The following is a 27601-nucleotide window of genomic DNA, read 5'->3' on the forward strand; positions in this document are numbered from 1 at the left end:
CCCTGTAAGCCGTGTCGTCAGTCGCCCCTCCCTCTGTCAAAGCAACAGCAGACAATCGTTCCGCGCCTTTTTTCTGTGCGGACGCCATACCAAGGCAAGCATGGAGGGCGCTCAGCTCACTTTGGCAATTAGGAGCACATTAAACACCACACGCATTATCCAGTAGTATATGCAGCACCGGAACCTGGCAAAGCGATACCGGGTGAGGAGGCGACGTCAGCGCGGTCACGTGAGTGATCAGGACATGGACACAGATTTCTCTGAAAGCATGGGCCCTGCCAATGCATGCATCATGGTGCTAATGGGGCAGGTTCATGCTGTGGAACGCCGAATCTGGGCTCGGGAAACAAGCACAGACTGGTGGGACCGCATAGTGTTGCAGGTCTGGGATGATTCCCAGTGGCTGCGAAACTTTCGCATGCGTAAGGGCACTTTCATGGAACTTTGTGACTTGCTTTCCCCTGCCCTGAGGCGCATGAATACCAAGATGAGAGCAGCCCTCACAGTTGAGAAGCGAGTGGCGATAGTCCTGTGGAAGCTTGCAACGCCAGACAGCTACCGGTCAGTTGGGAATCAATTTGGAGTGGGCAAATCTACTGTGGGGGCTGCTGTGATGCAAGTAGCCCACGCAGTCAAAGATCTGCTGATATCAAGGGTAGTGACCCTGGGAAATGTGCAGGTCATAGTGGATGGCTTTGCTGCAATGGGATTCCCTAACTGTGGTGGGGCTATAGACGGAACCCATATCCCTATCTTGGCACCGGAGCACCAAGCCGCCGAGTACATAAACCGCAAGGGGTACTTTTCGATAGTGCTGCAAGCTCTGGTGGATCACAAGGGACGTTTCACCAACATCAACGTGGGATGGCCGGGAAAGGTGCATGATGCTCGCATCTTCAGGAACTCTGGTCTGTTTCAAAAGCTGCAGGAAGGGACTTTATTCCCAGACCAGAAAATAACAGTTGGGGATGTTGAAATGCCTATAGTTATCCTTGGGGACCCAGCCTACCCCTTAATGCAATGGCTCATGAAGCCATACACAGGCAGCCTGGACAGTAGTCAGGAGCTGTTCAACTACAGGCTGAGCAAGTGCAGAATGGCGGTAGATGTGCATTTGGATGTTTAAAGGCGCGCTGGCGCAGTTTACTGACTCGCTTAGACCTCAGCAAAACCAATATTCCCACTGTTATTACTGCTTGCTGTGTGCTCCACAATATCTGTGAGAGTAAGGGGGAGACGTTTATGGTGGGGTGGGAGGTTGAGGCAAATCGCCTGGCTGCTGGTTACACGCAGCCAGACACCAGGGCGGTTAGAAGAGCACAGGAGGGCGCGGTACGCATCAGAGAAGCTTTGAAAACCAGTTTCATGACTGGCAAGGCTATGGTGTGAAAGTTCTGTTTGTTTCTCCTTGATGAAACCCCCCGCCCCTTGGTTCACTCTACTTCCCTGTAAGCTAACCACCCGCCCCTCCTCCCTTCGATCACCGCTTGCAGAGGCAATAAAGTCATTGTTGCTTCACATTCATGCATTCTTTATTCATTCATCACACAAATAGGGGGATGACTACCAAGGTAGCCCAGGAGGGGTGGTGGAGGAGGGAAGGAAAATGCCACACAGCACTTTAAGCACAGCACTTTAAAAGTTTACAACTTTAAAATTTATTGAATGACAGCCTTCTTTTTTTTGGGCAATCCTCTGTGGTGGAGTGGCTGGTTGGCCGGAGGCCTCCCCACCGCGTTCTTGGGCGTCTGGGTGTGGAGGCTATGGAACTTGGGGAGGAGGGCGGTTGGTTACAGAGGGGCTGCAGTGGCAGTCTGTGCTCCAGCTGCCTTTGCTGCAGCTCAACCATACACTGGAGCATACTGGTTTGGTCCTGCAGCAGCCTAAGCATTGAATCCTGCCTCCTCTCATCACGCTGCCGCCACATTTGAGCTTCAGCCCTGTCTTCAGCCCGCCACTTACTCTCTTCAGCCCGCCACCTCTCCTCCCGGTCATTTTGTGCTTTCCTGCACTCTGACATTATTTGCCTCCACGCATTCGTCTGTGCTCTGTCAGTGTGGGAGGACAGCATGAGCTCGGAGAACATTTCATCGCGAGTGCGTTTTTTTTTTTCTTTCTAAGCTTCACTAGCCTCTGGGAAGGAGAAGATCCTGTGATCATTGAAACACATGCAGCTGGTGGAGAAAAAAAAAGGGACAGCGGTATTTAAAAAGACACATTTTATAAAACCGTGGCTACACTCTTTCAGGGTAAACCTTGCTGTTAACATTACATACATAGCACATGTGCTTTCGTTGCAAGGTCGCATTTTGCCTCCCCCCACCGCGTGACTACCCCCCTCAACCTTCCCCCCTCCCTGTGGCTAACAGCAGGGAACATTTCTGTTTAGCCACAGGCAAACAGCCCAGCAGGAATGGGCTCCTCTGAGTGTCCCCTGAAGAAAAGCACTCTATTTCAACCAGGTGACCATGAATTATATCTCACTCTCCTGAGGATAACACAGAGAGATAAAGAACGGATGTTGTTTGAATGCCAGCAAACAGACACTGCAATGCTTTGTTCTACAATGATTCCCGAGTACGTGTTACTGGCCTGGAGTGGTAAAGTGTCCTACCATGAAGGACGCAGTAAGGCTGCCTTCCCCAGAAACCTTTTGCAAAGGCTTTAGGACTACATCTAGGAGAACCGCAAATGCCAGGGCAAAGTAATCCTTTCACATGCTTGCTTTTAAACCATGTATAGTATTTTAAAAGGTACACTCACCAGAGGTCCCTTCTCCGCCTGCTGGGTCCCGGAGGCAGCCTTGGGTGGGTTCGGGGGGTACTGGCTCCAGGTCCAGGGTGAGAAACAGTTCCTGGCTGTCGGGAAAACCGGTTTCTCCGCTTGCTTGCTGTGAGCTATCTACAACCACCTCCTCCTCATCTTCTTCTTCTTCTTCGTCCCCAAAACCTGCTTCCGTATTGCCTCCGTCTCCATTGAAGGAGTCAAACACGGCTGGGGTAGTGGTGGCTGAACCCCTTAAAATGGCATACAGCTCATCATGGAAGCGGCATGTTTGGGGCTCTGACCCGTAGCGGCCGTTCGCCTCTCTGGTTTTCTGGTAGGCTTGCCTCAGCTCCTTCAGTTTCACGCGGCACTGCTTCGGGTCCCTGTTATGGCCTCTGTCCTTCATGCCCTGGGAGATTTTGACAAAGGTTTTGGCATTTCGAAAACTGGAACGGAGTTCTGATAGCACGGATTCCTCTCCCCAAACAGCGATCAGATCCCGTACCTCCCGTTCAGTCCATGCTGGAGCTCTTTTGCGATTCTGGGACTCCATCATGGTCACCTGTGCTGATGAGCTCTGCATGGTCACCTGCAGTTTGCCACGCTGGCCAAACAGGAAATGAGGTTCAAAAGTTCGCGGTTCTTTTCCTGTCTACCTGGCCAGTGCATCTGAGTTGAGAGTGCTGTCCAGAGCGGTCACAATGGAGCACTCTGGGATAGCTCCCAGAGGCCAATACCATCGAATTGTGTCCACAGTACCCCAAATTCGAGCCGGCAACGTCGATTTAAGCGCTAATCCACTTGTCAGGGGTGGAGTAAGGAAATCGATTTTAGGAGCCCTTTAAGTCGAAATAAAGGGCTTCATTGTGTGGATGGGTGCAGGTTTACATCAATTTAACGCCGCTAAATTCGACCTAAAGTCCTAGTGTAGACCAGGGCAAAAAGGTACTCAATTTGGTTTAAGAGTGTCAACAGAGGAGCTAGTGTAGAATAGCTCTTGGGCTTTAAATTCACACCCCAGCTTACTTCACAAGAGCCTCCTCATGTAGACAAACTACAGCATTAACATAATGTTATCTCATTTTCATAGTCACTGCAATGCTACAACTTGATAGCTCAAAAGGGAGAATGTTAAGGAAGTTACTTGCAGCCAGCTGAGTCAATGTTAAACATAACTGGTACTGTCTACACTGACTGCAAGGTTGAGTTTAACATTGTGTTGAGTTTAACATTCAGGGTTGGCATTCTAACAAGATCTAATTTTCTAGTAAAGACTAGCCCTAGACCACCACTATTCATTGTGATACAACATTATATAACATTAGATTTTGAAAAAAACTTTCCAAGGTCACTTGATTTAGGTTATGTCTACATTGCGCACCTTAGAGCTGTAGCCACGCCATTGTAAGGTGTACAATGTAGCCAAACGAGGGGTGGTAGCTTCATCACCAGGAGAGCATCTCCCAGTGACAATGCGCTGTCCACACTCGTGCTTTTCATCGTTAAAACTTACGTCATGCAGGGGAGGGTTATTTTCATACCCCTGAGCTATGGAAGTTTTAACGACGAAAGTGCAGTGTAGACATGGCCTTAGTCTATTATTTATTTAGTGTATACTTGTCTGGTTTTCTCAGGAGAAGTCTGCTAACAAGACACAATTGATCTAGAGTGATTATGTTGCACCTTCAACCAGGTGCTAACTGCATTTGGTAATGCCGATGTATGTAATGATCCCACAGTTTTTCACTATATGCTGAAGGTTCTCCTAAGAGATCTGTTTTTGAAACCAAAGAGACTATCTAGGAATCCTCAAAGATACACACATTTGCATTTTTCTACAATAAATGGCTTGACATATTTCTGAACAACAGCAAGAAAGATTCCCCTTTTGGAACCCTACAAATAGGTTTTCAATTTTCAACAAATCCTTTGCAGGTCTCTTTTAAGGCTGGAATTTTCAAAGGCGTTTAAGGGAGTTAGGCAGCCAAATCCCATTAAAATTGAAATGGGAATCAGGCACCAAACTCTCATTGGCTTTTACCAACCCCAAACTAATTTTTTTCTTCAAATATGACAAAAAGCATATTTTGCAGATGACAGGGTAACGTTATTTTAATCTCTGTTTCCAATATTCATTTTTAAATATTCCATTCCCATTTAACTTTAGTTTCTAGCAATAATTCAGAAGTTGCGTTTCTGTAAAGCTCCTGCCATCTCTGAAGGGTAGTCTGAATAATGCTGTCTTTTTTTAAAAGGTAAACATTTTCAAAACATGCTTCCACTTCATTTATGTATCTCTACCACTTTCCCAACTGTTACTCACACTGCCAAAATAAAATACATATGTCAATTGTCATCAAAAACTTCACCTTTTTGCCTCTTGCGTAATTAATATCTTTTTTGTGATATTCTCTATACTTAAGGGAAAAAACTTTAAAGGAGTCTTGAGAAGTTTCAATAGACTTTGTTTTCTAAGATTATCTCCAAAATACCATGGAAATGTCTTTTTTTAAAAAAAAAAAAAAACAAGCACCCAACCTCCTCCTCTCCCCAAGAATAATGAATCTGCTGAAAGTTCTTACTCTTCTTTCTAATGGCTGGCTAGAATCATGACTGCCATTGGCTTCACCTCAGGCCTCTAAGGGTACGTGTACAGTGGGATGAAAGAACCGTGGCTTGCCTGGGTTAGCTGACTCGGGCTCATGGGTCTTGGGCTACAAGGCTATAAAACTGCAGTGTAGACATTGGGGCTTGGGCTGGAGCCTGGGCTGAGACCCACCTTGCAGAGCCTCAGAGCCTGGGATCCTGCCCCACATCCAATCACCTACCCAATCATCTACACTGCAACTTTTAGCCCCTCACCCTGAGCCCTGCAAGCCTGAGTCAGCTGACCTGGGCTCTGAGACTCGATGCCAGTGGCTTTTTAATCTCAGTGTAGACTAACTCGGAAAACTGTGAACAAATGGGTAACAGCTGGCAGAATTATCAGTGTTGCCAGGAGTAAGGTTCCCTTTCTCAGGAAGTATTTCATTGTCCAGATTTGTTGGAATTTTACTAAACCTTTCTGTTACACTAACTGCTTAGGGTACATTCACTATAAAGTGGAAAGAACATAAAAATCGTACATCACTAATAAGTAAGGATATAATTTACTCATGGAGGTCATGGATTCCATGATTTTAACAAACCTCTCTGACTTCTCCAGCTTCAGCCCCCCTCCTCCCCTGATGGTGGGCTTGGGCTGTCTGTCCTCCCCCCACCCCAGCAGTCAGTAAAAGTCACCAACGGATCATAGGCTTGTGTGAATATTTGTTTATTGCCCGTGACCTGTCCCTGATTTTTACTAAAAATAACCATGACAAAAACATAATCTTACTAAAAAGAAACGTTTAAGCAATGTCAAAACAATCCATTGCTACTCTGTTTGAGGAACTGACAGAGCTTGGCCTTTGGGATCATCAAATCTAGTGTTTGTTGTGAGCTGCATGATCATGTGGATTCCATAGGTCAGGATCCATAATAAAACTATTGACGTCACCAAGCCCATCCAGATTCCAGGGGAGAAGAAAGATGTACAGTCGCTTGCGTATGAAAACCGGTTATTATGAATATTGAAGCCCTGAATCTGAGAACAAGAAAAAAAATAGGTGAGCCCAAATGAATTTACACAACAAAACCTACTTTTAAGATCTGTATATTCACTACAAAATCTAGGCCTGCAAAATACTGTGTGCCCTCAATTCCTATTGAAGAGGCGTGAGCACCAACTCCTTTTCAGCATGATTTTTCAATTTCTCTCTCCTTCCAGGAAATTTCAGATGCATGACAGTTATTTGTTTTACAAAAAGGAAGTTGTGCTTCCAAACTTCAGAGACTTGGGAATATTTTAAAGGTAAAATTCCAAAGGAGGCATGAGACCAATGTAACTTAATAACTGTTTCAGATTTGCCAACCTAAACATTCAAAAGTCAAGATTTTGCACAACCCAAAATCATGAGGTTGGCTTAAAAATCATGACATTTAAAAAAATAATACATTTGGGGTTATGTTTATTTTATTTTATTTTGGTGTTTGAGCATTAGGGTGTGTTTTTAAGCTTTTTTCCACAACTCTGAAAGCTAGAAACTTACTTGAGGAGTAAGGGAGGGAAAAAACAAGAAAGAACTGAGATTCTCACAGATTCACATGACTTTGGGAGATGGGGCTTTAAGAAAAACATCAAAAATCATAAGACTTTTGATAAAAATCACAAGAGTTGGCAATATTGTATATTTTTTTGAAAGTTAGTTGTTTGAATCATCTTTCCCCACCATGCAGATATAAACAAGAAAGCAGAATTCCAAAGATAGCTAATATATTTTGCTCTGTATATAATTATCTCTATGTATGTAATTCAGAAATACAAACTTGCCATAGAAACAGCAAAATGGACATACAGGGGGACACATCACTACCATTCATTGACCTGCCATGAACTACGGTGTGATTTTGTAGTAGTAATATGGTGTTTGTACTAGAAATGCTTAGGTTTCCATATGAAAGAGTGATTTGGATTTCTAGCTAGTAAGAATGAAGTCTTTGTCCCTTTGGTCCATATGCCTTTCGTGTCCCCAATTCATCAAGGGATGGTGAGGGTGGAGCATCCCCCAGAGAAGCCGTTTTTGTTTTATTTTTCCCAGGGCTGTATTTAATAATTTTTAATGAATGTGAACACATTTATAAAATAATTGCTTAGTGAAAAATAAATAAAAAAATATTTCACAGCTCTAGGAGGCAGATTGAGTTGCAAACCTTTGCAACCCAAATTATCTGTAGTGTTTGGAAATGTGCATGCCCTGTCTCTCATTCAGTTACTACAGTGGCTTGCCAAAATGATGGTTAGTGCAATTCTGCATGATCTGCAAAACTAGAGCCCTGTAGAGGTAAAGACAATACTGGAGGTACCAGCATACTCGGACCTCTTTCAACAATTAAAGACTGTTCCCATTGTTACCATAGCAGTTAACTTGTTAATACTGACTGCTTTGCACTATATCCAATTGTATGTTTCTGACTCAAGCAGGATTATGGAAAATAAACATTTGGGTTGGGAGGCTGAGTTTGTACACAGCTTTAGTAAGTGATGCGTTTGCCAGGGCATTTCATCGTTAAGCCACTGTTTAGACATCACACCAAAGCTGAATGGGAGTCACACAATATGGTTTGAAAGATTGACTGAAAAAAAGCAGATGATGCTTCATGTCATTTTGGTTCTCAAAGGACTGAACTTCTGTGAAACAATACATGCTTGTTACCATTCTTCCAGGACATTCTAAGGTACTTAACAGAGGGATCGATCCGTTTTTACTAGGGCAATTAAATTTGTTGGCGCTACAGCCAGGAAGACTGAATTTTATTGTATGTGGTAGTAGTATTCCTTATTCAAGCAGGATTATGCCTAGCAAACCTTTAGGTGGGAGCTTTAATTATACATTCTTGAAATGCTATGTTTACTTTTAGGAAATAACTGTTGTTTATTTCATGTTCTCTTATTGCTTTTCTGATATTTGATCACTACTATGGGGATGCTGTTGGATCCCAGCTGGCAAATAAAGATGCAACTCCCTGCAGATTTGCCACCTGTGTAGGAATTAAAAATACATAGATACATAATCCTAGTTAATTTTTATATAAATCTTTTGATAAGGATTCCAGCCTAATGTATGTTTAAATTCTAGTGTTTCAGTTAGTATCATTGTTATAGGTTTGCTTGTTCTGTATTTACTAGTTTTTATTTTTAAAATGAAATTGTATTTTGTGCAGTGTATTGTACATTTTGAATGAAGTTTCCTAATCGTTTGACCTTTAACAAAACCTTAACGTAGGTTTGTTATGTAGATTGTGTGGGGTATCCTCAAGGGCAACATATAAAAGCTGAGGTTTGAAATAGTTTAGCCTTGAAAATCCTAAAATTCCTGGCTTCAGTGTCTTGGGCATTTGCCCTGAGCAAAAGGGGCTACTAGCAAGTCTGACAGACACTGAAGAAATATGAAAAGCCTGGATGCAGCTTTAGAAACAACAAAGAGCTTTCATTTCGTAGATTATACAGACAGCATTAAAGGGAAAGGAGGAAGCATTTGGTAAAAGGAACCTCAAAATTCTAGAACAGTCATTCCCACCATTGACCTATACACTGGTGCTGGTATTTCAGCCATCTGTGACTGGTACAGAGTAATGACCAGATTCTGTGCTGGACTCTGGACTGCAGTCATTGCTCACCTCCCTAAGAACTGTGCTTTTAGTGGTGCTTGAGCACTCTGAACCCTAATCTTCTGAAAAGACCTATACTGGAATTGTCAGAGCTTCACTGGATATCAGAGAGAATACAGTGAGAGGATGGAGGGGCACTGGTTGTTCCAGACAAGTCAAACAGTTGCCCAAATTGTTTGGGAACGACTAGCCTAGAAACCACAAGCTGAGAAAACTGCAAAGAGTACGGCGCATTCACCTGCTTGGGAGTTGGGTCTTCTTCATTCACTACAGCCTACTGGGAAACAGCATCTAGTGACCTTCTGAACCAGGCGCTCTGTTGTAGGGGAAGATTTGGGGCTTGCACAAAAGGAGAAGAAAGAGGGGCCTGGACATTGCTGTGACAATGTGTGTGGAACTCTGAGTGAAGTCATAACCCAGTGGCAGGGCATTAACCTCATCACACACCCCTGCTGGGGCTATCAAACCGAGAGTCAAGTTTTACCACATCATAGAAGAGACTGTTGCCATTTAAAGTGGGGTTTTGTGTATGTGTATTCATCTAGAGTACATAGGTTAGTATGTCTTTTCACCTGGGTATAGGAAATAGCATAATGATTGCTTTAATATATTTTAAAACCTTTCAACTCTTCAGTATATTTTGAAACCTGCTACCACAAGTTCTCTCCCACTTTTAGCTGTTTCTGAGACAGATACAGCTATTTTGTTTGATTTGGTTTTTTGTGTGTGTGCCCTTTGAAACAGTTTAGGTCAAGATAAAGCTACTACCCCAGTTAGGGGTATGTTACTTATTAGGAGTCCCTCTGGTAACTGGGTGGGAGTACTCAACCTCACAGATGGATCTGACATGGGTAAGAGCAGCAACTAGGGAGGAGGTACTGTGACAAGAGGGTGAGGCAATTTGGAAGCTCCCTTGCATAGTTTCCAGTGTTCAGGCTCAGTCCCGGGGTCTCACTAGCATATGTGACATCCCTCAAGAGGGAGGGTAATTGGGTTGCAGCCTTAAAGCCAATCCCAGAGTGTTCTGGGGACCCAGAAGACAAGGGGGTGCTGGTATAGCCTTGCTAGATAGACCAGGGTGAAGGAAGTCTCCTGGAATTACTCATGTCCCACTCTTTCCCACAGGTGGGGAACTACATTCACCTGTACCCCTGGGTAAAGCTGGGGGCAGTGAGAGAGCGGTTTCTTCTTGTCCCATCGAGATAACATAGGTTAGGATAGGGTCCCATTTTACAATATATCTTCTCCTATCCCCATTACCCTGATTGAGTATTGAGTACTGTCTATTGTTTTGGTTTTTTTCCTTTCTGTGGATGACTTTATAGAGATTTGTTTTTTTTCAGTTGTTCTCATGTTATTGTTCAGAAGCTGCCTGCTCCCTCTTTCCCCTGTTGAATAGCACCCATAGTGGGCAAATAGCTTTCTCTTAATGTTTTTTTAGAGTTGAACTAAAAGTACAGGTGTTATGAAAATATGCTGTTCAACACATACTCTAGCAAGTAATCGTCCCTGGAATTGCCTCTGAAATGGCAGTGCACTCACTTGGAACTCTGAAAGGTAAACCTCCCAGCTCTTTGCTCCACTGTTGGCTGGAATCAGCTTTGCACCACAGCGACTGCTGGTCCCCACCAGCTGACAATGAAATGAATACTCCGCAGGAGCAGAAATGATGGAGACATTAAATCTAGCGACCACTTGGTTGTCATGTGCAATCTCAACAGAATCTAAAGTAAACCATTTTCGAGCGGAGCCTGCATAGAACTTGTTGGTCATTAGAAATCTAGAGAGAAGAAAAACAGAATAAATAGAGTCAAACTGACATAGAAAAAGTTATAATATTCATTGGTGTGCATGCTTAACCCACAGTAGAATCCAACAGGGACCATCACTTGAAGAAGAACAGATGGCAGACGAGATTAATCATCACTAGCTCTTTGCCTATGAGACTGCAGTTAGTATCTCCTCCTACAGGAGGACTTGTCATGAGTGAAGTGACTTTGTGAATCTTGTTTTACCGCTTGTTACAGTTTTGTATAATAAGCAATGTTTTCGTAATCTGAATGAGCATTTATTGTTTCATTCTGCAACGGACTGCTATAGTGCCGTATTTCATAAATTACTGGCAGTTTATAATCACTGATGCAGAAGCTGAAAGATTGTCAGCAGAACTGCATTATTTTGCAATAAATATTTTTATGGGATTTTTTAAATAAAAGTATTTTTATGAAGGGTACAGACATGAAAACCACTTTGATTTATCATAGGAAACTGTTTCTTGGTTCAGATGACTAAATGGCCATTTGCATGTTCAAATAGAATCTTAGAATATCAGGGTTGGAAGGCACCTCAGGAGGTCATTTAGTCCAACCCCCTGCTGAGAGCAGGACCTAATCCCCAACTAAATCATCCCAGCCAGGGCTTTGTCAAGCCTGACCTTAAAAATCTCAAAGGAAGGAGATTCCATCACCTCACTAGGTAACACATTCCAGTTCTTCACCACCCTCCTAGTGAAATAGTGTTTCCTGATATCCAACCTTGACCTCCCCCACTGCAACTTGAGACCATTACTCCTTGTTCTGTCTTCTGCCACCACTGAGAACAGCCTAGCTCCATCCTCTTTGGAACCCCCTACAGGTAGTTGAAGGCTGCTATCAAATCCCCCCTCACTCTTCTCTTCTGCAGACTAAATAAGCCCAGTTCCTTCAGCCTCTCCTCATAAGTCGTGCTCCAGCCCCCTAATCATTTTTGTTGCCCTTCGCTGGACTCTTTCCAATTTTTCCACATCCTTCTTATAGTGTGGGGCCCAAAACTGGACAGAGTACTCCAGATGAGGCCTCACCAATGCCGAATAGAGGGGAATGATCACGTCCCTCGATCTGCTGGCAATGCTCCTACTTATACAGTGCAAATTGCCGTTAGCCTTCTTGGCAACAAGGGCACACTGTTGACTCATATCCAGCTTCTTGTCCACCATAATCCCTAGGTCCTTTTCTGCAGAACTGCTGCCTAGCCACTCAGTCCCTACTCTGTAGCAGTGCATGGGATTCTTCCTTCCTAAGTGCAAGACTCTGCACCTGTCCTTGTTGAACCTCATCAGATTTCATTTCACCCAATCCTCTAATTTATCTAGGTCCCTCTGTATCCTATCCCTATCCTCCAGCGTATCTACCACTCCTGCCAGTTTAGTGTCATCTGCAAACTTGCTGAGGGTGCAATCCACGCCATCTTCCAGATCATTAATGAAGATATTGAACAAAACCAGCCCCAGCACCAACCCTTGGGGCACTCCACTTGATACCGGATGCCAACTAGACATGGCAGCCTGAATTTATACCTGAATTTATACATGAAGGCACAATTCTCTCACTCTAGGTATGTTTATAATCCCCATCACTAAAATATGACCACCTTCAAAGTATTTTAAAATAGAAAAATATTGAGCTAGTATGGACATTTCCCTCCTTTGGTGGACCTGCAAATTTGTACCATGTTGCATTCAGGTAGTCCAGTTCTCTCATATTAAATATATTCTCTGTGTCAATTGTGTTGCTATTGTAGATTTCACACTTTTCTCCTTATTTTACCATGCTCAGTATTTTAATTCTACCTAGTTTAAATTAATGTTGTTTCCAGTAACTTGCAATCACAGAGTCCTTGGGGCTCTCCGCTGAGGGTGGCTATAAATTTGCGTATTCTAAGCTGTCTGCCCACCATGAATATTAGATGTGGACTTTGAAAATTTTAGGTGGTGTTTAGGTGCTGCTGCAATAGGTGCCAAACAAATCTGTAAATACAAGTTACCAAAAAATCAAAAACAAAAAGCACATTCAAAATAAAATATGTGTAGGTCGTAATTTTTGTAGTAGATAAATAGGTAGCAAGTAAAATGGACACCACATATCAATTGTCTGACTAACAAAGATGATATGGCTGAAGTATCTATGTGAGAGCCAAAAATAGTCCTTATTGTGAGCAGGAAACACCTTATTATAGTAGATTCACGTCATGAACAGGAATTGAATCCCTTCACAACATTTTTATTATTTGTTGTTTGTATTACAGTAGCACCTAGGGGTCCCGGTCACACACCAGGACCCCACTGTGCTAGGTGCTGTGCAAGCACAGATTATCCTGAACTATGTAAGTCACTTATCTCAGGGCTGTAATCACTATTAATAGAGCAACTGTCCAATAAGAAGCCCCAAAAGACCAAACAGGGCCACACCTTTCAACAAAACACACTATCAGTTAATGAACACACAGTACTTGAATTGTTAATTCTACATGACCAATACCAACACCAGCAATAACTAAGTAATATTTGTAAATGGGTAAAGGCTAATGGATCAACTTGACCACTTGGACGTGGTCCTTCAAGGTATGCAACATCCTCTCCCACCCCCGAATGGCCAGCCAGTTCTGCTGGCCTGCGCATGAGTGAGGTTGCAGTCACGACTCTGCCTACTCACTGCTCCTCCTTACCACACCTCCTTTGGGTAATGTGTATCCCTACAGGAATAGCAAGGAAGCAGTTCCTGCACTCCTATGGGTACAGGTATTGCAATTCTGTCCAGCCTTTGCACAGGCTGTGCATAAAATGGAACAAGTTTCTTATCCCTCTGCTACTGTTTGCTCCCACCCAAGGCTTGGCAGAATGTAGCTCTCCTTTAGGAGTCATAACTCAACAACCAAATGAACCAAAGTGATACAGAATGGAGAGGAAGGGGGGTATGTTTTATAGATATTTATATGGCTTTTGATGCAGTGCTTAGAAAATAGCATTGTTGGAATAAACAAGGTGAACAAATGGAACATATTTCCAAGTCATGAAAGATAGTCCACAACAACTTCTGATTCTTGTAAACATGCACTATTATTTGTATTGCAATAGTGCTGAGGGGCCTGATAAAAGATTGGGACTGTTCAGACACATTTTAAGAGACAGACAGGAAGCATCAAGATAATCAGCTTTGAAATATCAAGGTTTTTGTATAAACCAAGAAAAATGTTTAGTTGCACTTAAAATAAACCAGTCTTACTTATAGCTTGGAGGATGACCATCTCTCAAGCTCCCAGATTAGTTTCCCAGTTCTAAATTCTGTCCTCTCTTAGGTTACCGGAAGCCTTTCTTTACAAAGCTCCATGGAGTAGTCCACCAGCTTCTGACTGAGGATTCTTGGCTCACTATCCCATCTCTTTAAACATGGGCAGCAGAAAACTTCAGTGAGGAATTAACGTCTTACCTTTTGGTGGTACACAATGAAACTGTTCATAGTGGAAGACAGAGACACTTTAATACTTGATTCAAGGATTCAGTTAACATGGGGTTCTAATAATCATTAAAATATAGTTCTATTGGGAAAGTAGTCAACCACCTGTTTTGTCCCTCAGATTTCAGATCAGATTTTCTCAGCGTAAGGTTTTCTTAACTGCGAGTCTTGAAAACTCAATCCAGGATCTGAGTGTCAAGCTGAGTACTTTTTTCCATGCATCCATCACCTTTAATAACAATTCTGCTGGCCAAATTATGTCTCCACATTAACCTCCTTCAGCCCTAAGTGTCTTTGAACAAGTTGGAATTTAGTAAATAAGTCTATTTATGATCTACAAGAAGGAACAGAACAAGTTTGACACTCATATCCTAGATTGAGTTTTCAGGACTAGCAGTTAGCCTCTGTGGGGCTCAGAGGAGTAAAATGAAATAATTCTCTTTTTGTCAGTGAAGTGAGCAGATATGATTTTGAATATACACAGACCTTAAGAATTGTTGAGGTAGCATGTGCCATTTTACTTTGTGGCTTTTCAGAGAAAAACCACACTTTGAACTGTAAATAAAATTATCAGGAGAAACCATTCTCTTTAGTGGATGTCCCGTCCCTTTTTTATTGTCTGTCTCAATTTCTTCTTATGAGACTACAGTCTCTCTCTTATTGCTTGGAAGAGCAAAAAACTTATTTTTAACAATGCCTAAATAAACATGCCCTAGATAATCCCGTCGTATTAGCTGTATGCTGAAGTTTAAAAGACCTTCTGAAATTCTCTAAATTCTGTGGTGGTCACCCCTCTTTCACTTATTGTTCTACCTGAGGCTGTTCAGATAGAGGGCATCAATGTTTTATTATATTGTTGCATGTTTCTATGAGTCCTTTTCTCACTGTATTAATAGCTCTTAGAGCGACAGTGGAAGAGAATGTAAGCTTTGTAGTTTAATACCCTTTCTAATTCTATCCTATTTTCATGTACCTTAGATGGGGCTTGCTACTTTGTTTTCATGCTGCCAGCCAATAATTTCAGTTCTGCTTTCAATTATTTACTCTATCCAATTATTTTCTTCCCTTAGATTTCATCTCCTTAGGCCATCTCCTAAAATGTATCCCAAACTAATTTCAGGTGAGCTATGTCCTTATTTATATCATAGAATTGTTAAAGCCAAATTCTGTGCTCAGACACGTGCACGCAACTTCCACTTCACTGGCAGTTATCCACAAGCCTCCAAGATAGGATTCAGCTGTAGGTTTCATAGTAACCTTGCATGCACAGGCAGACCCAAGATAGTGCCAAAGAGGAGATCTAAGGAAGGTGGAACTTGGGTGGAGGACAGTGGCTCATCCATTCCTGGCAGCTTGTGGGGCTCCTCTGCTGGAACTCCCAGTGTTTGGATCTCAACAGTATGGGGTAAGCATAACTGGGGAGAAGCCATTGTCAATACACCTTCCCGATTCACCATTTCGAACATTTAAAGTTGGGTTTTTGTGTAAGACAATGGGTGTGCAGCCAATTAACCTCCTAGGAAGCTGTGCTGCCATAGGGGATAGGTCTGGATTCATGTAGCTGCACTTTGTTGTACCCATGGATGCTTAAGATCTGTGGGGTTTGCATGTCACAACCCCCTTCTGCTCAGTGACTCAGAAAGGAAGCCCTTGGAGGGAGACATTGAGGAAATTCTGTTAAGTGATCCCTTTAGGGTATCCTGTGGGCTTTCTCCTCTTCCATAGGTTCAATAAAGTGGTTGTCTCATACAGGGCTGTGAACATGTAGTATAAGTAAAGAACAAGGAAGCCTTAGGGCTTGTCTACACAGTGAGTTAGTGCGTGGCAATCCAGGATGTGAATCTACAGTACACGAGCTTGCCATGTACTAACTGGCCACCTGGACCCTGTTACTGTGCACTACAAATTCAGGGGATCTAGTGCATGGTAGTAGAGTCCGCACAACCAGTTGGTATGCAGCAAGCTAGTGCACTGTAGATCCATGTCCTGGCTTGCCGCGAACTAACTTGCCATGTAGACAAGACCTGAGTTCTAATCCTCAGTTAGACACTTATTCTGTCACCTTGGGGAAGTAATTTAACCTTTCTTTCTAACCTTCCCTATCAGTGAAAAGGAATGATGATAATTACCTCACAGCATGTTCTGAGAAGTGCTTAGTTAATGTTAGTAAAGTATTTGAAGACAACAGATGGTAAGTACATTACATATAGTTAAGTGTTCCCATACTTGTTAGGAAGGGTTTACATTTGCAGTTTAGCTATCTGATTAAATAGGAGCATGATCTAAGAGAACCACTGGGAGTATGTCTGCCTCCTTTATGGCAGGCTCCAAGAACACAAAAACATATTCTAGACTGAGGGAGAGAACATGCTCCTATACTGGGTGTTCTCCAGACAGCATTAATTTACACTAAAATCTTTCCAAGTTGCTTTACATTTCTTCTTCTCTAGATGAATCTGGGATTCATGGTCATATTAAAGTTATCTCCAAATAATTAATAAAAAGGACGGATTTTAGCAAACAGATGACTACACATAGGTCTGAATAATCCTCATTAAGTCCATATGCATGTATTAATGTCACATTTCATCTTCTTATCCACCTCCATTGAAATCTGACATTAACTTTTCACATTCCAGAGTCTTCTGTTTCTATATTAGCATTCTCCTGGGTTTGGATTAACTGTTGTGAGGTCTAACAAAACTGCCTCTCCCCCGACAAACAGTCTTTTAAAACTTTAATTCTCTTCAGTTCAATTAATTTTCTGTGTTGCTGACATAATATCAGTCCAGGTACGTCTTTTAAATGCTTTAAGATTTATAAAAAGAAAAGGAGTACTTGTGGCACCTTAGAGACTAACCAATTTATTTGAGCATGAGCTTTCGTGAGCCACAGCTCACTTCATCAGATCACATCTGATGAAGTGAGCTGTGGCTCACGAAAGCTCATGCTCAAATAAATTGGTTAGTCTCTAAGGTGCCACAAGTACTCCTTTTCTTTTTGCGAATACAGACTAACACGGCTGTTCCTCTGAAACCTGTCATTAAGATTTATAGTATTTTGTAGGAATCTTTACCCCCTATATATTCTAGGAAACAGATGGTTATGCTCGGGGTTGAATGAAACCTTGTTGAAGTTGATGGGTTTGACTCTTGCCCTTCATTCAGGATAACTGTAAGAAGCAGTTAGGCGCCTATATAGAATAGGATAGCTGAAACAATAGGAACCACCACCTAAAATACAGGCCACATACAAGGCTAGTCAGAAACTGAACTTTGTGGGTGGAAGCTAAATGCAAATGCAGGGGGCTGGGCATTGTTTTGGGTGGAGGGTGTGTGTGTGTGTGGGCTACAGAGAGGGTGTGCGCACATGTACATGCAACAAGCTGCCAAAGAATAGGCAGACAGAAGTGGCAGAAATGACACAGAAGCGCACAGAGAAGAGAAACACCAGAAACAGCCAAAGAAGTGTTTGTAGCATGAACCTGAGAAAAAGCCAAGAGAGAGGTTTTGGGTAAAGTTCGGCTTGAAAGTGGTTTGGAACTGAGAGCAAAGAAACTGCCTCCTGAGACTGGGAGTGGCTAAGTCATTATGCAAGGTAACCTATTTCCCCTTGTTTTTTCCTACCCCCCCCCCCAGATGTTCTTGTTAATTTGTGCTGGGTTTGTGCTGGAAATGGCCCACCTTGATTATCATACACATTGTAAGGAGAGTGATCACTTCAGATAAGCTATTACCAACAGGAGAGTGGGTCTGGGGGGGGGGTGTGAGAAAACCTGGATTTGTGCTGGAAATGCCCCAACTTGATTATCATACACATTGTAAGGAGAGTGATCACTTTAGATAAGCTATTACCAGCAGGAGAGTGAGGTGGGGGGAGAGAAAACCTTTTGTAGTGGTAAACACCCATTTTTTCATGCTTTGTGTGTATAAAAAGATCTTCTATACTTTCCACAGTATGCGTCCAATGAAGTGAGCTGTAGCTCACGAAAGCTTATGCTCAAATAGATTGGTTAGTCTCTAAGGTGCCACAAGTACTCCTTTTCTTTTTGTCTCCTGTTGTTTCCTTTTCAGTGTGTTTGGGGAAACAGCCCTTTGTACATTCCTTGTAAATAAACAGGATTGAATCAAAGAAATACCTGATTCCATCATTAATTTCTCCTCCTAACAGAAACAACCTGCAAGACCCCATATACTGGGTAATCAGTTGGGTCAAAATGGGAACAATTTTAACTAAAATAATCTCCCCTGTGCTATATTCCCCCTTACAAACATCTTTTTTTTTAAACAAAACATGTCATATTATTGCTATGAACTATCACCTATCATGATTGCTATCAACTATCATGATGACTGCACATTCCTCTCTATATCCCGGACATTTCCCCTTCCTTTTAAACTCACATCTCTGACTGCCTCTATGACACATCTCCTTCTGGATGTGTCTCTGCCAACCTGAATTTAACGTGTCAAAAATGGAACTCAATTTACCTTCCAAAACGTCTCCACTTTTTCCCTTCTCTGTAACCCTCGGCAAAACCCCAATTCACTCAGGTTCAGAATTTGCTGCCATTTTCTTCTCTATTCCCACTTACAAAAACCTTGTTCAAACCCTGATACTCTCCGACCTTAACTATCGCAAGTTTCTTCTCTTTGGCTTCCCTAACCTCTTCCTAGTCTTCCTCTGTCTTTCCCTCTTCAACCCATCCAAAACACATCTGCAAAAATCACCTGTCTTGTCTGCTGCTCCAGCCACTTTCAAATTTACATTCAATTTAAGCACCTTGTATGTAAAGGCACTGTACAATCTAGCTCCTGCATACTCCTCTGCTCTTATCTCTTTTCGCACCCCCAAGCTACAGAACTCCATGGGAGTTAGAGAATCATAGAAATTTGGGTTCAAAGGGCCCTCAAGAGGTCATCTAGTTCATCCCCCCCATTCTGAGGCAGGACCACATATACCAAGACCATCCTTGACAGGTGTTTGTCTAACCTATTCTTAACCTCCCATAATGGGGATTCCACAATATCTCTAAATATCCTTATAGTTAGGAAAAATGTTCTAATAGCTAACCTAAAATCTTCCTTGCATCAGATTAAGTTGATTATTTCTTGTCCTACCTTCTGTTGCCATGACTGATCACCATCCTCTTTGTAACAGCCTGTAACATATTTGAAGACTTATTGGATCCTCTCTTGATCTTCTCCTCTCAAGACTAAACTCACCCAGTTTCCCTCATAGGTCACATTATCTAAACTTTTTATTACAGTGGTGCCCAAACTTTTAGTCTGGCACCCCGCTTTACCAGTAATGGAAAGCGTCCATGGGTCCCCCGCAGGGCTGGGAGCAGAGTTGTGGCTGGGCTGGGGGCTGCAGCCAGGAACCAGGAGCCATGGCCAGAAGGGAGGGGCTGAGAGTGGGAGCCGACAGCCTGCCATGCCCCCCCTCCCGGACATTCTTCTTCGCTCTCTAGGGTGGCATGCCCCACAGTTTAGGGTCCACTGTTTTATCATTTTTGTCATTCTCCTCTTGAGTCTCTCCAATTTTCCCCACATCTTTCTTAAAATGTGGTAGCCACAACTGGACACTGTGCTCCAGCTGAGGACTCACCAGTGCTGAGCAGAGCAGAATAATTACCTTCCATTTGTTACATATGACACTCTTTTTAATACACCGCAGAATGATGTTAGCCTTTTGCATAACTGCAACACGTTGTTGACCCATATTCAATTTGTGATCCACTACAACCCCTGGATCCCTTTTTGCAGTATTTCTGCCTTGCCAGTTATTCCCCGTTTTATATCAGTGCATTTGATTTTCTTCTTTCCAAAGTGTTGTACTTTGCTCTTGTCTGTATTGAATTTCATCTTGATTTCAGACCAATTCTCCAATATATCAAGGTCATTTTGAATTCTAATCTAGTCCTCCAAATGCTTGCAACCCCTCATCTTGGTGTCTTCTGCAAACTTTATAAGCATACTGTCCAGTCCATTATCCTAGTCATTAATAAAAATGGAATAGTCCCAGATCCAGGGCAGATGGTATCCCTGTGTGACCCCTCTAGATACATCCTCCCAGCTCAACTGTGAATCATTGACAACTACCCTTTGAGTATCGTCTCTCTACTACTACACTTTGTAATGGTTTCATCTAAGCCACATTTTTCTAGTTTGCTTAGTTTGAAGGCAGTGTTAGTAAATATTAACCTTTTATTATTTTTGTATGTTAAACTCTTATAAATTCTTTGCATTCTGAATACATTCCTGGAATCATCACTGTATTAGCCAAAAGTGTATCTGAATTTTAAGACTTCATAGTGTTCATTCTGAAACTGAGCTAGTGTGTGATCAAATGAAAGAATGTGTACAATTTTCTACCAGTACTGATGTTCAGGAAGGGGATTCCTGTAAACTAATAAGGATGTCTATCATCACAAAAGTATGTTACAATAAATAAGACTAGGTAATTGATATGGGAATATTATAATTCTATTATGTTCTGTGCTTGATAAGCAACATTTGTTATCATAGATGTTTTCTGTGATTTATGAAATAATGACCCATTGAAATATGTTTTTAACTCATTAGAAAGGCTTGTTCAAACAGGTGTTCTTACAGATAACAACTGGGTTAGAAATCCCTTTAAGTTGATCAGTCAGGTAAATTAAGGTACCAAAGAAGAAATTTCATAAGTAATTAGGTAAAATGAGATATTAAAAACAAAACATAGTGAAATCAGTTGTGGGAAAGTAACTTTTCCCTCCCCACAAAGAAACTTCTTTGTCTCACATCCTATAAAAGGTGAGAGGTTTGAGGAGTTAGACTGGGAATGAGCAAACTGCCAGCATTCCACTTCTTACAGAAGAAGAGAATGGGGTGCCACCTTTTCATCATTCATAAAAGGTGGTAAAATATACTTTCTTTCTGTATTCTGTATAGAGCTGAATTAATTTTTGACTAATAATCTGTTAAAATAATTTCAACTGAGCCAGTTATTTGACATCATGAATAATTATTACATTTAAATATGCAACAGCAGTCACCCACTCACAGAAGACGTTCAGCACCTTGCAGCACTGGGCCATTAGACTGTAAATTCCGTTACTGACTTTTTGTTTCATTTTGCGAAACACTGAATACACTGATAGTGCTCACTGAATAATAAGCAAGCACAGCGATGGATGGAACTACTGTTTAGATGTTAGACTTACTTACACATCACTATATTTCTTCTGGCTTGCAGAATGGTCCTACAATGGATATGATAAAGTAAATGATTCATAAACCCAAGATCAGCATGGGAAATGGGTACACTTTTGACACTGCTAGCAATAGGAGACTTCATGTGCCAATGTCCTATGAACATAATTGTTTTGCTACACTTTTTTTTTTAAATTAAGAGAAGACCTTATCTGTGGACATCAAAAAGGCTTATGGATCTTTAAAGTTACACGTGCATCCTACACTATATATAAGGGTCTATCCTATTGGTTCATGATTCTTCCATGCATTGTAAAAAGAGTCAGCACAGAGAAACAAAAACTGGTTATCAACATAACTCTATGACCCATTATAACCTTATTTCAGAACAGAAATAGTGAATTAAAAAAATGGTATTTGCACTTGATCCTCTTCTGTTTATGTACCAATTTACAGATGTTCCTCAAGTAGAAAGATTTTATGAATAAACCATAAAGATACCTTATTTTTAGGTTGTTGATTCCATCCACTAACCCAGTATAGTTCAATGACAACCTGCATATAAAGAAAGAAATATTTTAAATGTTACAGTGTGTCAGTTTAAATTAGGGCATTGCAACTTCTTAAAATCAAACTCAATTTTCCAAACCAATAGATAACTACAAAGAAATTACACAGCAAAAAGATAAAGTAAACTGGACAAATATGACAAACATTTCAAACAGAAATGCTTCATCTCCCTCCAGCGGGTGCTTTAAAGGAATGGAAAACAGAGAATGCAATGACAAGAGACCTTGTTCTATGAACATACTCACAGCTGGATTAATACCACGTATTGGCACGGCTTCACCGTTGGGAAATCTTACAATGAAATTGCTGTCTCACTAATGCTACTGGAGGTTTCAATGATTGTAGAAGAGAGACAAGGTACTAACAGAAGATGAGATACAGCAGCTCAGAGACGCTGAGGAAAGTAAAGATAACTATTCTAGCCAAAACTCATTTTAACTCTACTCTCATAAGCAAACAAGGAAAAACAGTCATAAAAAACAGAAACCAAGATTAAATGATTCCTGTGGTGTTGCCTCTGTAATTTTCCTACAAGAAAATGAAACTTGGGGTATTTATCCAAGGCGGTTTATTAAATTAGCATTAGCCTTTTGAAATTTCACTACTTCTGATTAGCTATTAGAATCACATCATTTTATGATATGGATCTTTGTCCCACTTACGTTGCATTGGTGGCTGAACAAACAGATGAACTGAAGTCCACCTTACGGGACACAAATGTTAAATTTGTCAAATCCACATGAACTGATTTGTTGGCTGTGAGGCTGAAATTACTGGCATAAAAGAGGATGCATGTGTTAGTTCCATTGGTCACATTCAGTGGATAGTATTCATCTGTCACTTGTGCTTCAGTGGCCATGAGTCGCCGTCTTGATTCCAGCACTACATCGGGTCTTCTGGGAATCTGGGATAACAGCACATTACAATTAAATTACTAAACAAAAAGAAAATCGGGACTAGAACACAGAACTTTTCAGCACTATATTGTCAGTTTGAATTCCGCTCAGGATTGCAATCACCAACAGTTATTAATATCTTATGGCTGTTCACCAACCTCATTTCATATAGACAGACCACTGGTTTTAAGACCAGTTTCCAGTGGGCCAGTATCCACATCACAAAACCAGTCCCACTAACACTAGCTTGGCAACCTTGTGACAGTTTTAGCAACAGAAGACTACATGGACATGGAGCCTACTCTATCCTTTCACCTCTCCAGGTGGCTTTTCCAGGTCAGTGTTGAGTTTCCAGCACAGTGGCTGGGCATTGTGGGGAAGTTTGTGCTGTCACTGCCCATTGCTATACCTGATGTGCGTAAAGAGAGAACTCCACTCTCAGGCACTGCTGATTGAGAATGTTTCATGAATCCTAGTTCACACTGCTGAAAACTTTTAAAATAATGATAAACATCAACTGATGAAGGGGTGCAAAAAAACCCACAACCCAGCATAGTGAAAAAAGAAGAATGGCTACATTCTATGGTCTCCACCAGCCTTGGAATAGTAGTGTCCTTAGGGGGATTACCTGGGAGAATGAATTGATTTTTTAAAAATGTTGATATAAATTCACTTTTTTCTCTTATAGAATGGCAAACAAATTTCAGTTAGCCAGGCTGAAGAGATGGGTTTTTCTGGGGTTTTTTTTTTTTTTTTTGGCATGCCATTAGTTTAAAAATTGCTTAAATTTTATATTTTTTGTTTTAAAAGCGGGCTAGTAAATCAATGCGGATTAGGCTCCTCTAATGTTTTCTGGAAAAATAATTTTTAAAATGTCCAGGGGGGCAAGATGTTGAGGTTTGATAGTATATATGTTCACTGCACATGCACTGCACTAGCTCCTTAGCAAGAGGCTTCCCAGGATTCCATTTGATAGATAATATATTCTAAGAAGTGTGCCATAGGCATCCTGGGTGAAATCCTGGCCCCGCTGAAGTCAGTGGCAAAGCTTCCATTGACTTCAATGGGGCTATGATTTCATTCCTTCTTTTTAGGCACTCAGACAATACTCTACATCAGCATTTCTCAAACTGTGGGTTGAGACCCCAAAATGGGTCATGACCCAATTTTAATGGGGTCGCCAAGGCTGGCTTAGACTCGATGAGGTCCAGAGTCAAAGCCCAAGCCAGAGAGCTTCAGCCCTGGGCGGCAGGGCTAAGATTACAGGTTGAAGCCCTTGGGTTTTAGCTTTGGCCCCCCAGCTGGGGGCAGTGGGGCTTTGCCCCTCCCCTCTTCCCCCCAGGGGTCAGAGCTTAGGCAGGCTCAGGCTTCAGTCTCCCCTCCTGGGGTCCTGTTGTATTTTTGTTGTCAGAATAATACAGAGTACTGGCTTTTAAAATATAACACGGATCCTTTTTGATCAGAGCAGCTAGTTCAGGGCCATGGGGATGTTCCAGATGGAAGTAGAAATTGCAGGAGTCTGGTATTCTTTGATGTATTGTTTATTCCTTGTTTATTTACAAGGAATGTACACACTCCTGATCCTCTGAATGCAGGAGGACCCAAGAACAAAAAGAGCAGTTACTTAGTTTACAACCCCACGCCTTGTTAGCCAACAGACCCAAAAGTTCACTGACTAGCTTTTTCCAGCATCACATTGTTCTTACCTGTTACTGCTTGGCGTTCTTGCTTTTTGCCTCTCCATCTCTGTTTCTGTGTTTTCTGCCCTCTCTCTCTCTCTCACTCAGACACACATACCTGGTCACATGCTCAGTGGAACCTCCCACCCTGCCCGCATGGCGATAGCTTCTAGACAGACACTATTAGGCCTTGTTTTAGGTGCAGCCCCTTAAATGTTTCTTAAAACTATCTTAAGTGAAGGGTGCATTAATACATCAGTTTGAATGAGGTATTATCTCACCCCATAACATTTCACCCAGCTCATAATAATGTACAGTATTAACCCACATTTTAAATGAAGAAATAGCTCTCTCCTAAAGAGGAGGAAAATATTCAGTTTTAATATAAAACTTTAAATCTGTCCCTAGGCTCCTCCCCCCAAAATGTAATTATTTTATTTTTGTATTGAGAAAAAAATCTGAAGACTAAATTGTATTTTGTCTAACAATTGACTGCACATTATGGGAGAATGGACCCAGCATATCACCTAAAGAGGGTTTTTAAAACCACTTGCTAATAACTGAAAACAAGACCGTAGGAGACAATGACTAAGCGATGGGGATTAGTTGAGTATGTTTGGAAAAAATATAAAGGATGCATTTCCAGCAGACTAAAGCTTTATTTCCACTGGTGTACTGCCAATACTTTAACCAGGGGATCGCAGAGATTTTCCCCTTTATCCTCTGAAAAAGCCCACATATCAAAGGTGCATTTGCCTGCAGAATCTATCAGTTTGTTTCCCTATATCATGCCCAAGAAAAGAGACAACACCACTTGGCAAACAAACATATTTTAAATGCACTTTGCCGGAATGCTTACACTTTGTTGTTGAAAATAGAGACAATATATTGATAGTATAGCACAGCATTCAAGTGTTTGTGCTATTTAAAGGAGGGCAGAACAAATAACCTGTAGGGAAACCTGGAGGTGCCCTGTCTTGGGAAAGACTCAAAAATACCTATTCTTATGTAATATGTTTATGAGCCCCAGGGATAAGTCATCTGTGACAGGAATGATTTAGCAGGACCGAAAGAGGGAATTCATTCCTTCAGAGGCAAGAAAATCAACCCAACCTTTCCTTCAAGATGATGCTGGAATTTTAAACAAAGGGCCCCTCCAGAAAATCACTACCTATTTCTATTTCAAACATGCATTTATTGTTCCTTTGTTTTTTAATTTTATGATGTATCCCCTGCTGCAACGAACATGAGTTTCTCTGGTTAGAACCATCCTACCAAACTATACATTTAATGATAACTACAAACAACAAAATCCTTACTTGGAAAATTGGTTAAGATTATATTGTATTCTCTTAAATGAAATTTAGTCTCCATGTTCTAAATCTTTAAAGGATATTATTATTTTTCTTACCCTTTATCTTTCTGTTGGGCTTATCAATAACAATTCTGATCTCACATGCACAGTGAACAATCACTGTAGCTGACTGAACAAGGCGTATAATGAAAGGGATGCACTTTGCATCGTCATAGATTAAAATTGGGCTGACCTGGTAGAACTGAGTGTGGACTGAAAGTAAGAAAGGACCCAATTCTTCCCTTTGATCTGCATTGTTTGACTCCTAATTCAGAATAATCTGTGCTTTTTTTAAAAGGAAGAAAGAGCCTCCAAAGAGAACATTTGACCCACTGACATTCCTCTCTCCTTCAGAATGGAGCAGATCCTCAGATCCACATAACTGGTATTTTTCTCGTGGCTCTTCCAAAAGAGTGTGGTTCATAGAACTAGGGCAATGGGATCCTGATCTATGATTAGGGCTCCTAGGCACTGTGGTGCTACAAATAAATAATCAAAACAGAGATTTTGGGCCAAAATGATTATTTTACACTTATTGTATACGTGCAAGAGAATACAACAGAATGGAAACTACTTATAATAAATGTAAAGAAGAAGTACAAAAATAGTGGGGAAATAGTTATACAAGAAGATTCAAGGATTGTCACTGTATGTGTCACTTTTTGAAGCCCAAAATGTCTGAGTCAGTGAGGAGCAATGGAAACAGCTACAAGCATGGTGGAGGGCTCTTTTGGTTCAGAATATCAGCAGATTGAATCATCACTGGGATTTGCAGGCTGTTACTATCCAGTTTTTAAATTCTCAGCCATTTGACTTTCCAAATTACACCGGTGCAGTTTACAGCTGCAGTTAGTCATATCTAATACCATGCCAAGGGTCCTAGCCCATTATGATCTCAGAGATAACCAATTACTACCCTTACTCAACAGCTAATTTCCATGCAGCCGTTTCATTTGGTTATCTGAGGGAGACTGCACAGATCAAGGATTACTTGGCTCAGCTGGAATGCCCAAGCAACAGCACAGGCTTTCAGCTACTAGTACAATAAACAATTGTAACAGGATAAAAATTCTCCATTGTATCGAAGGATGGGGGTTCTCTGGGTATTTGTCCAAAAGGCGATGCTACTTTTTCTTCCCCAAACATAAGTTTCTCCGTATTCTTTTTTCTTTGGCTGTTTTATGGCCCACATAACAATGGCAATGAGTAAAGGTCCTGGTGGCACCGGAATGAGTATGACACAAATGAAGAAATGGCTTATAAAGTGAAAGTTAGCAATGGACTGGTCCTTTCACTGTTCATCGTCTGGACTAGATTCTTGGCCACCCCTCTGACTAAGTTGTCCTGCCATACCCCCGGAACTTCTGCACAAGGGCTGACCAGAATTCCAGTGGGAAATGTAGTCCCTGCTCCCTCTCCCAGCAGTACACACTACAATATTGTATTTATTCATTAATTTATTTAACCTTTTGGCATCCAGAAAAGTATTTAATTGTAATAGTCTATAAGAGCCATAACTTAAGGTTGAGATTTCTCAAAACTAAAGAGGGGGATTTAGCCCTATAGAGTTCCCATGGAAATTAATAGAACTTGCATGGTTAAATCCCAGAGTCAGCTT

At 41.5% G+C, this 27601-nt stretch overlaps 2 protein-coding genes across 3 annotated transcripts in view; both read right to left on the minus strand.

Moving 5' to 3' along the window:
* Positions 1-1566: 1566 nt before the first annotated feature.
* On the minus strand, positions 1567-5995 carry LOC142070630 (uncharacterized). Its single transcript, XM_075124457.1, has 2 exons — positions 2764-5995; positions 1567-2174 (listed from the first exon to the last, which is right to left on the minus strand). Exons 1-2 carry the CDS (start codon positions 3347-3349, stop codon positions 2020-2022), a joined length of 741 nt encoding a protein of 246 aa, XP_074980558.1. The 5' UTR covers positions 3350-5995; the 3' UTR covers positions 1567-2019.
* A 68-nt stretch (positions 5996-6063) lies between these two features.
* LOC125630675 (V-type proton ATPase subunit S1) overlaps positions 6064-27601 on the minus strand; it is a 100341-nt gene continuing 78803 nt past the window's right edge. For both annotated transcript variants that reach the window (XM_048836915.2, XM_075124456.1), the window contains exons 8-11: positions 22717-22958; positions 21986-22039; positions 10558-10795; positions 6064-6391 (exon numbers count right to left, since the gene is read on the minus strand). In XM_048836915.2, coding sequence (XP_048692872.2) covers positions 6182-6391; positions 10558-10795; positions 21986-22039; positions 22717-22958 — 744 coding nt within the window. In that variant the 3' untranslated portion in view covers positions 6064-6181. The remainder of the gene's footprint in view (positions 6392-10557; positions 10796-21985; positions 22040-22716; positions 22959-27601) is intronic.

The sequence above is a fragment of the Caretta caretta genome, chromosome 1, assembly GCF_965140235.1.
Source record: "Caretta caretta isolate rCarCar2 chromosome 1, rCarCar1.hap1, whole genome shotgun sequence".
NCBI lineage: Eukaryota > Metazoa > Chordata > Testudines > Cheloniidae > Caretta > Caretta caretta.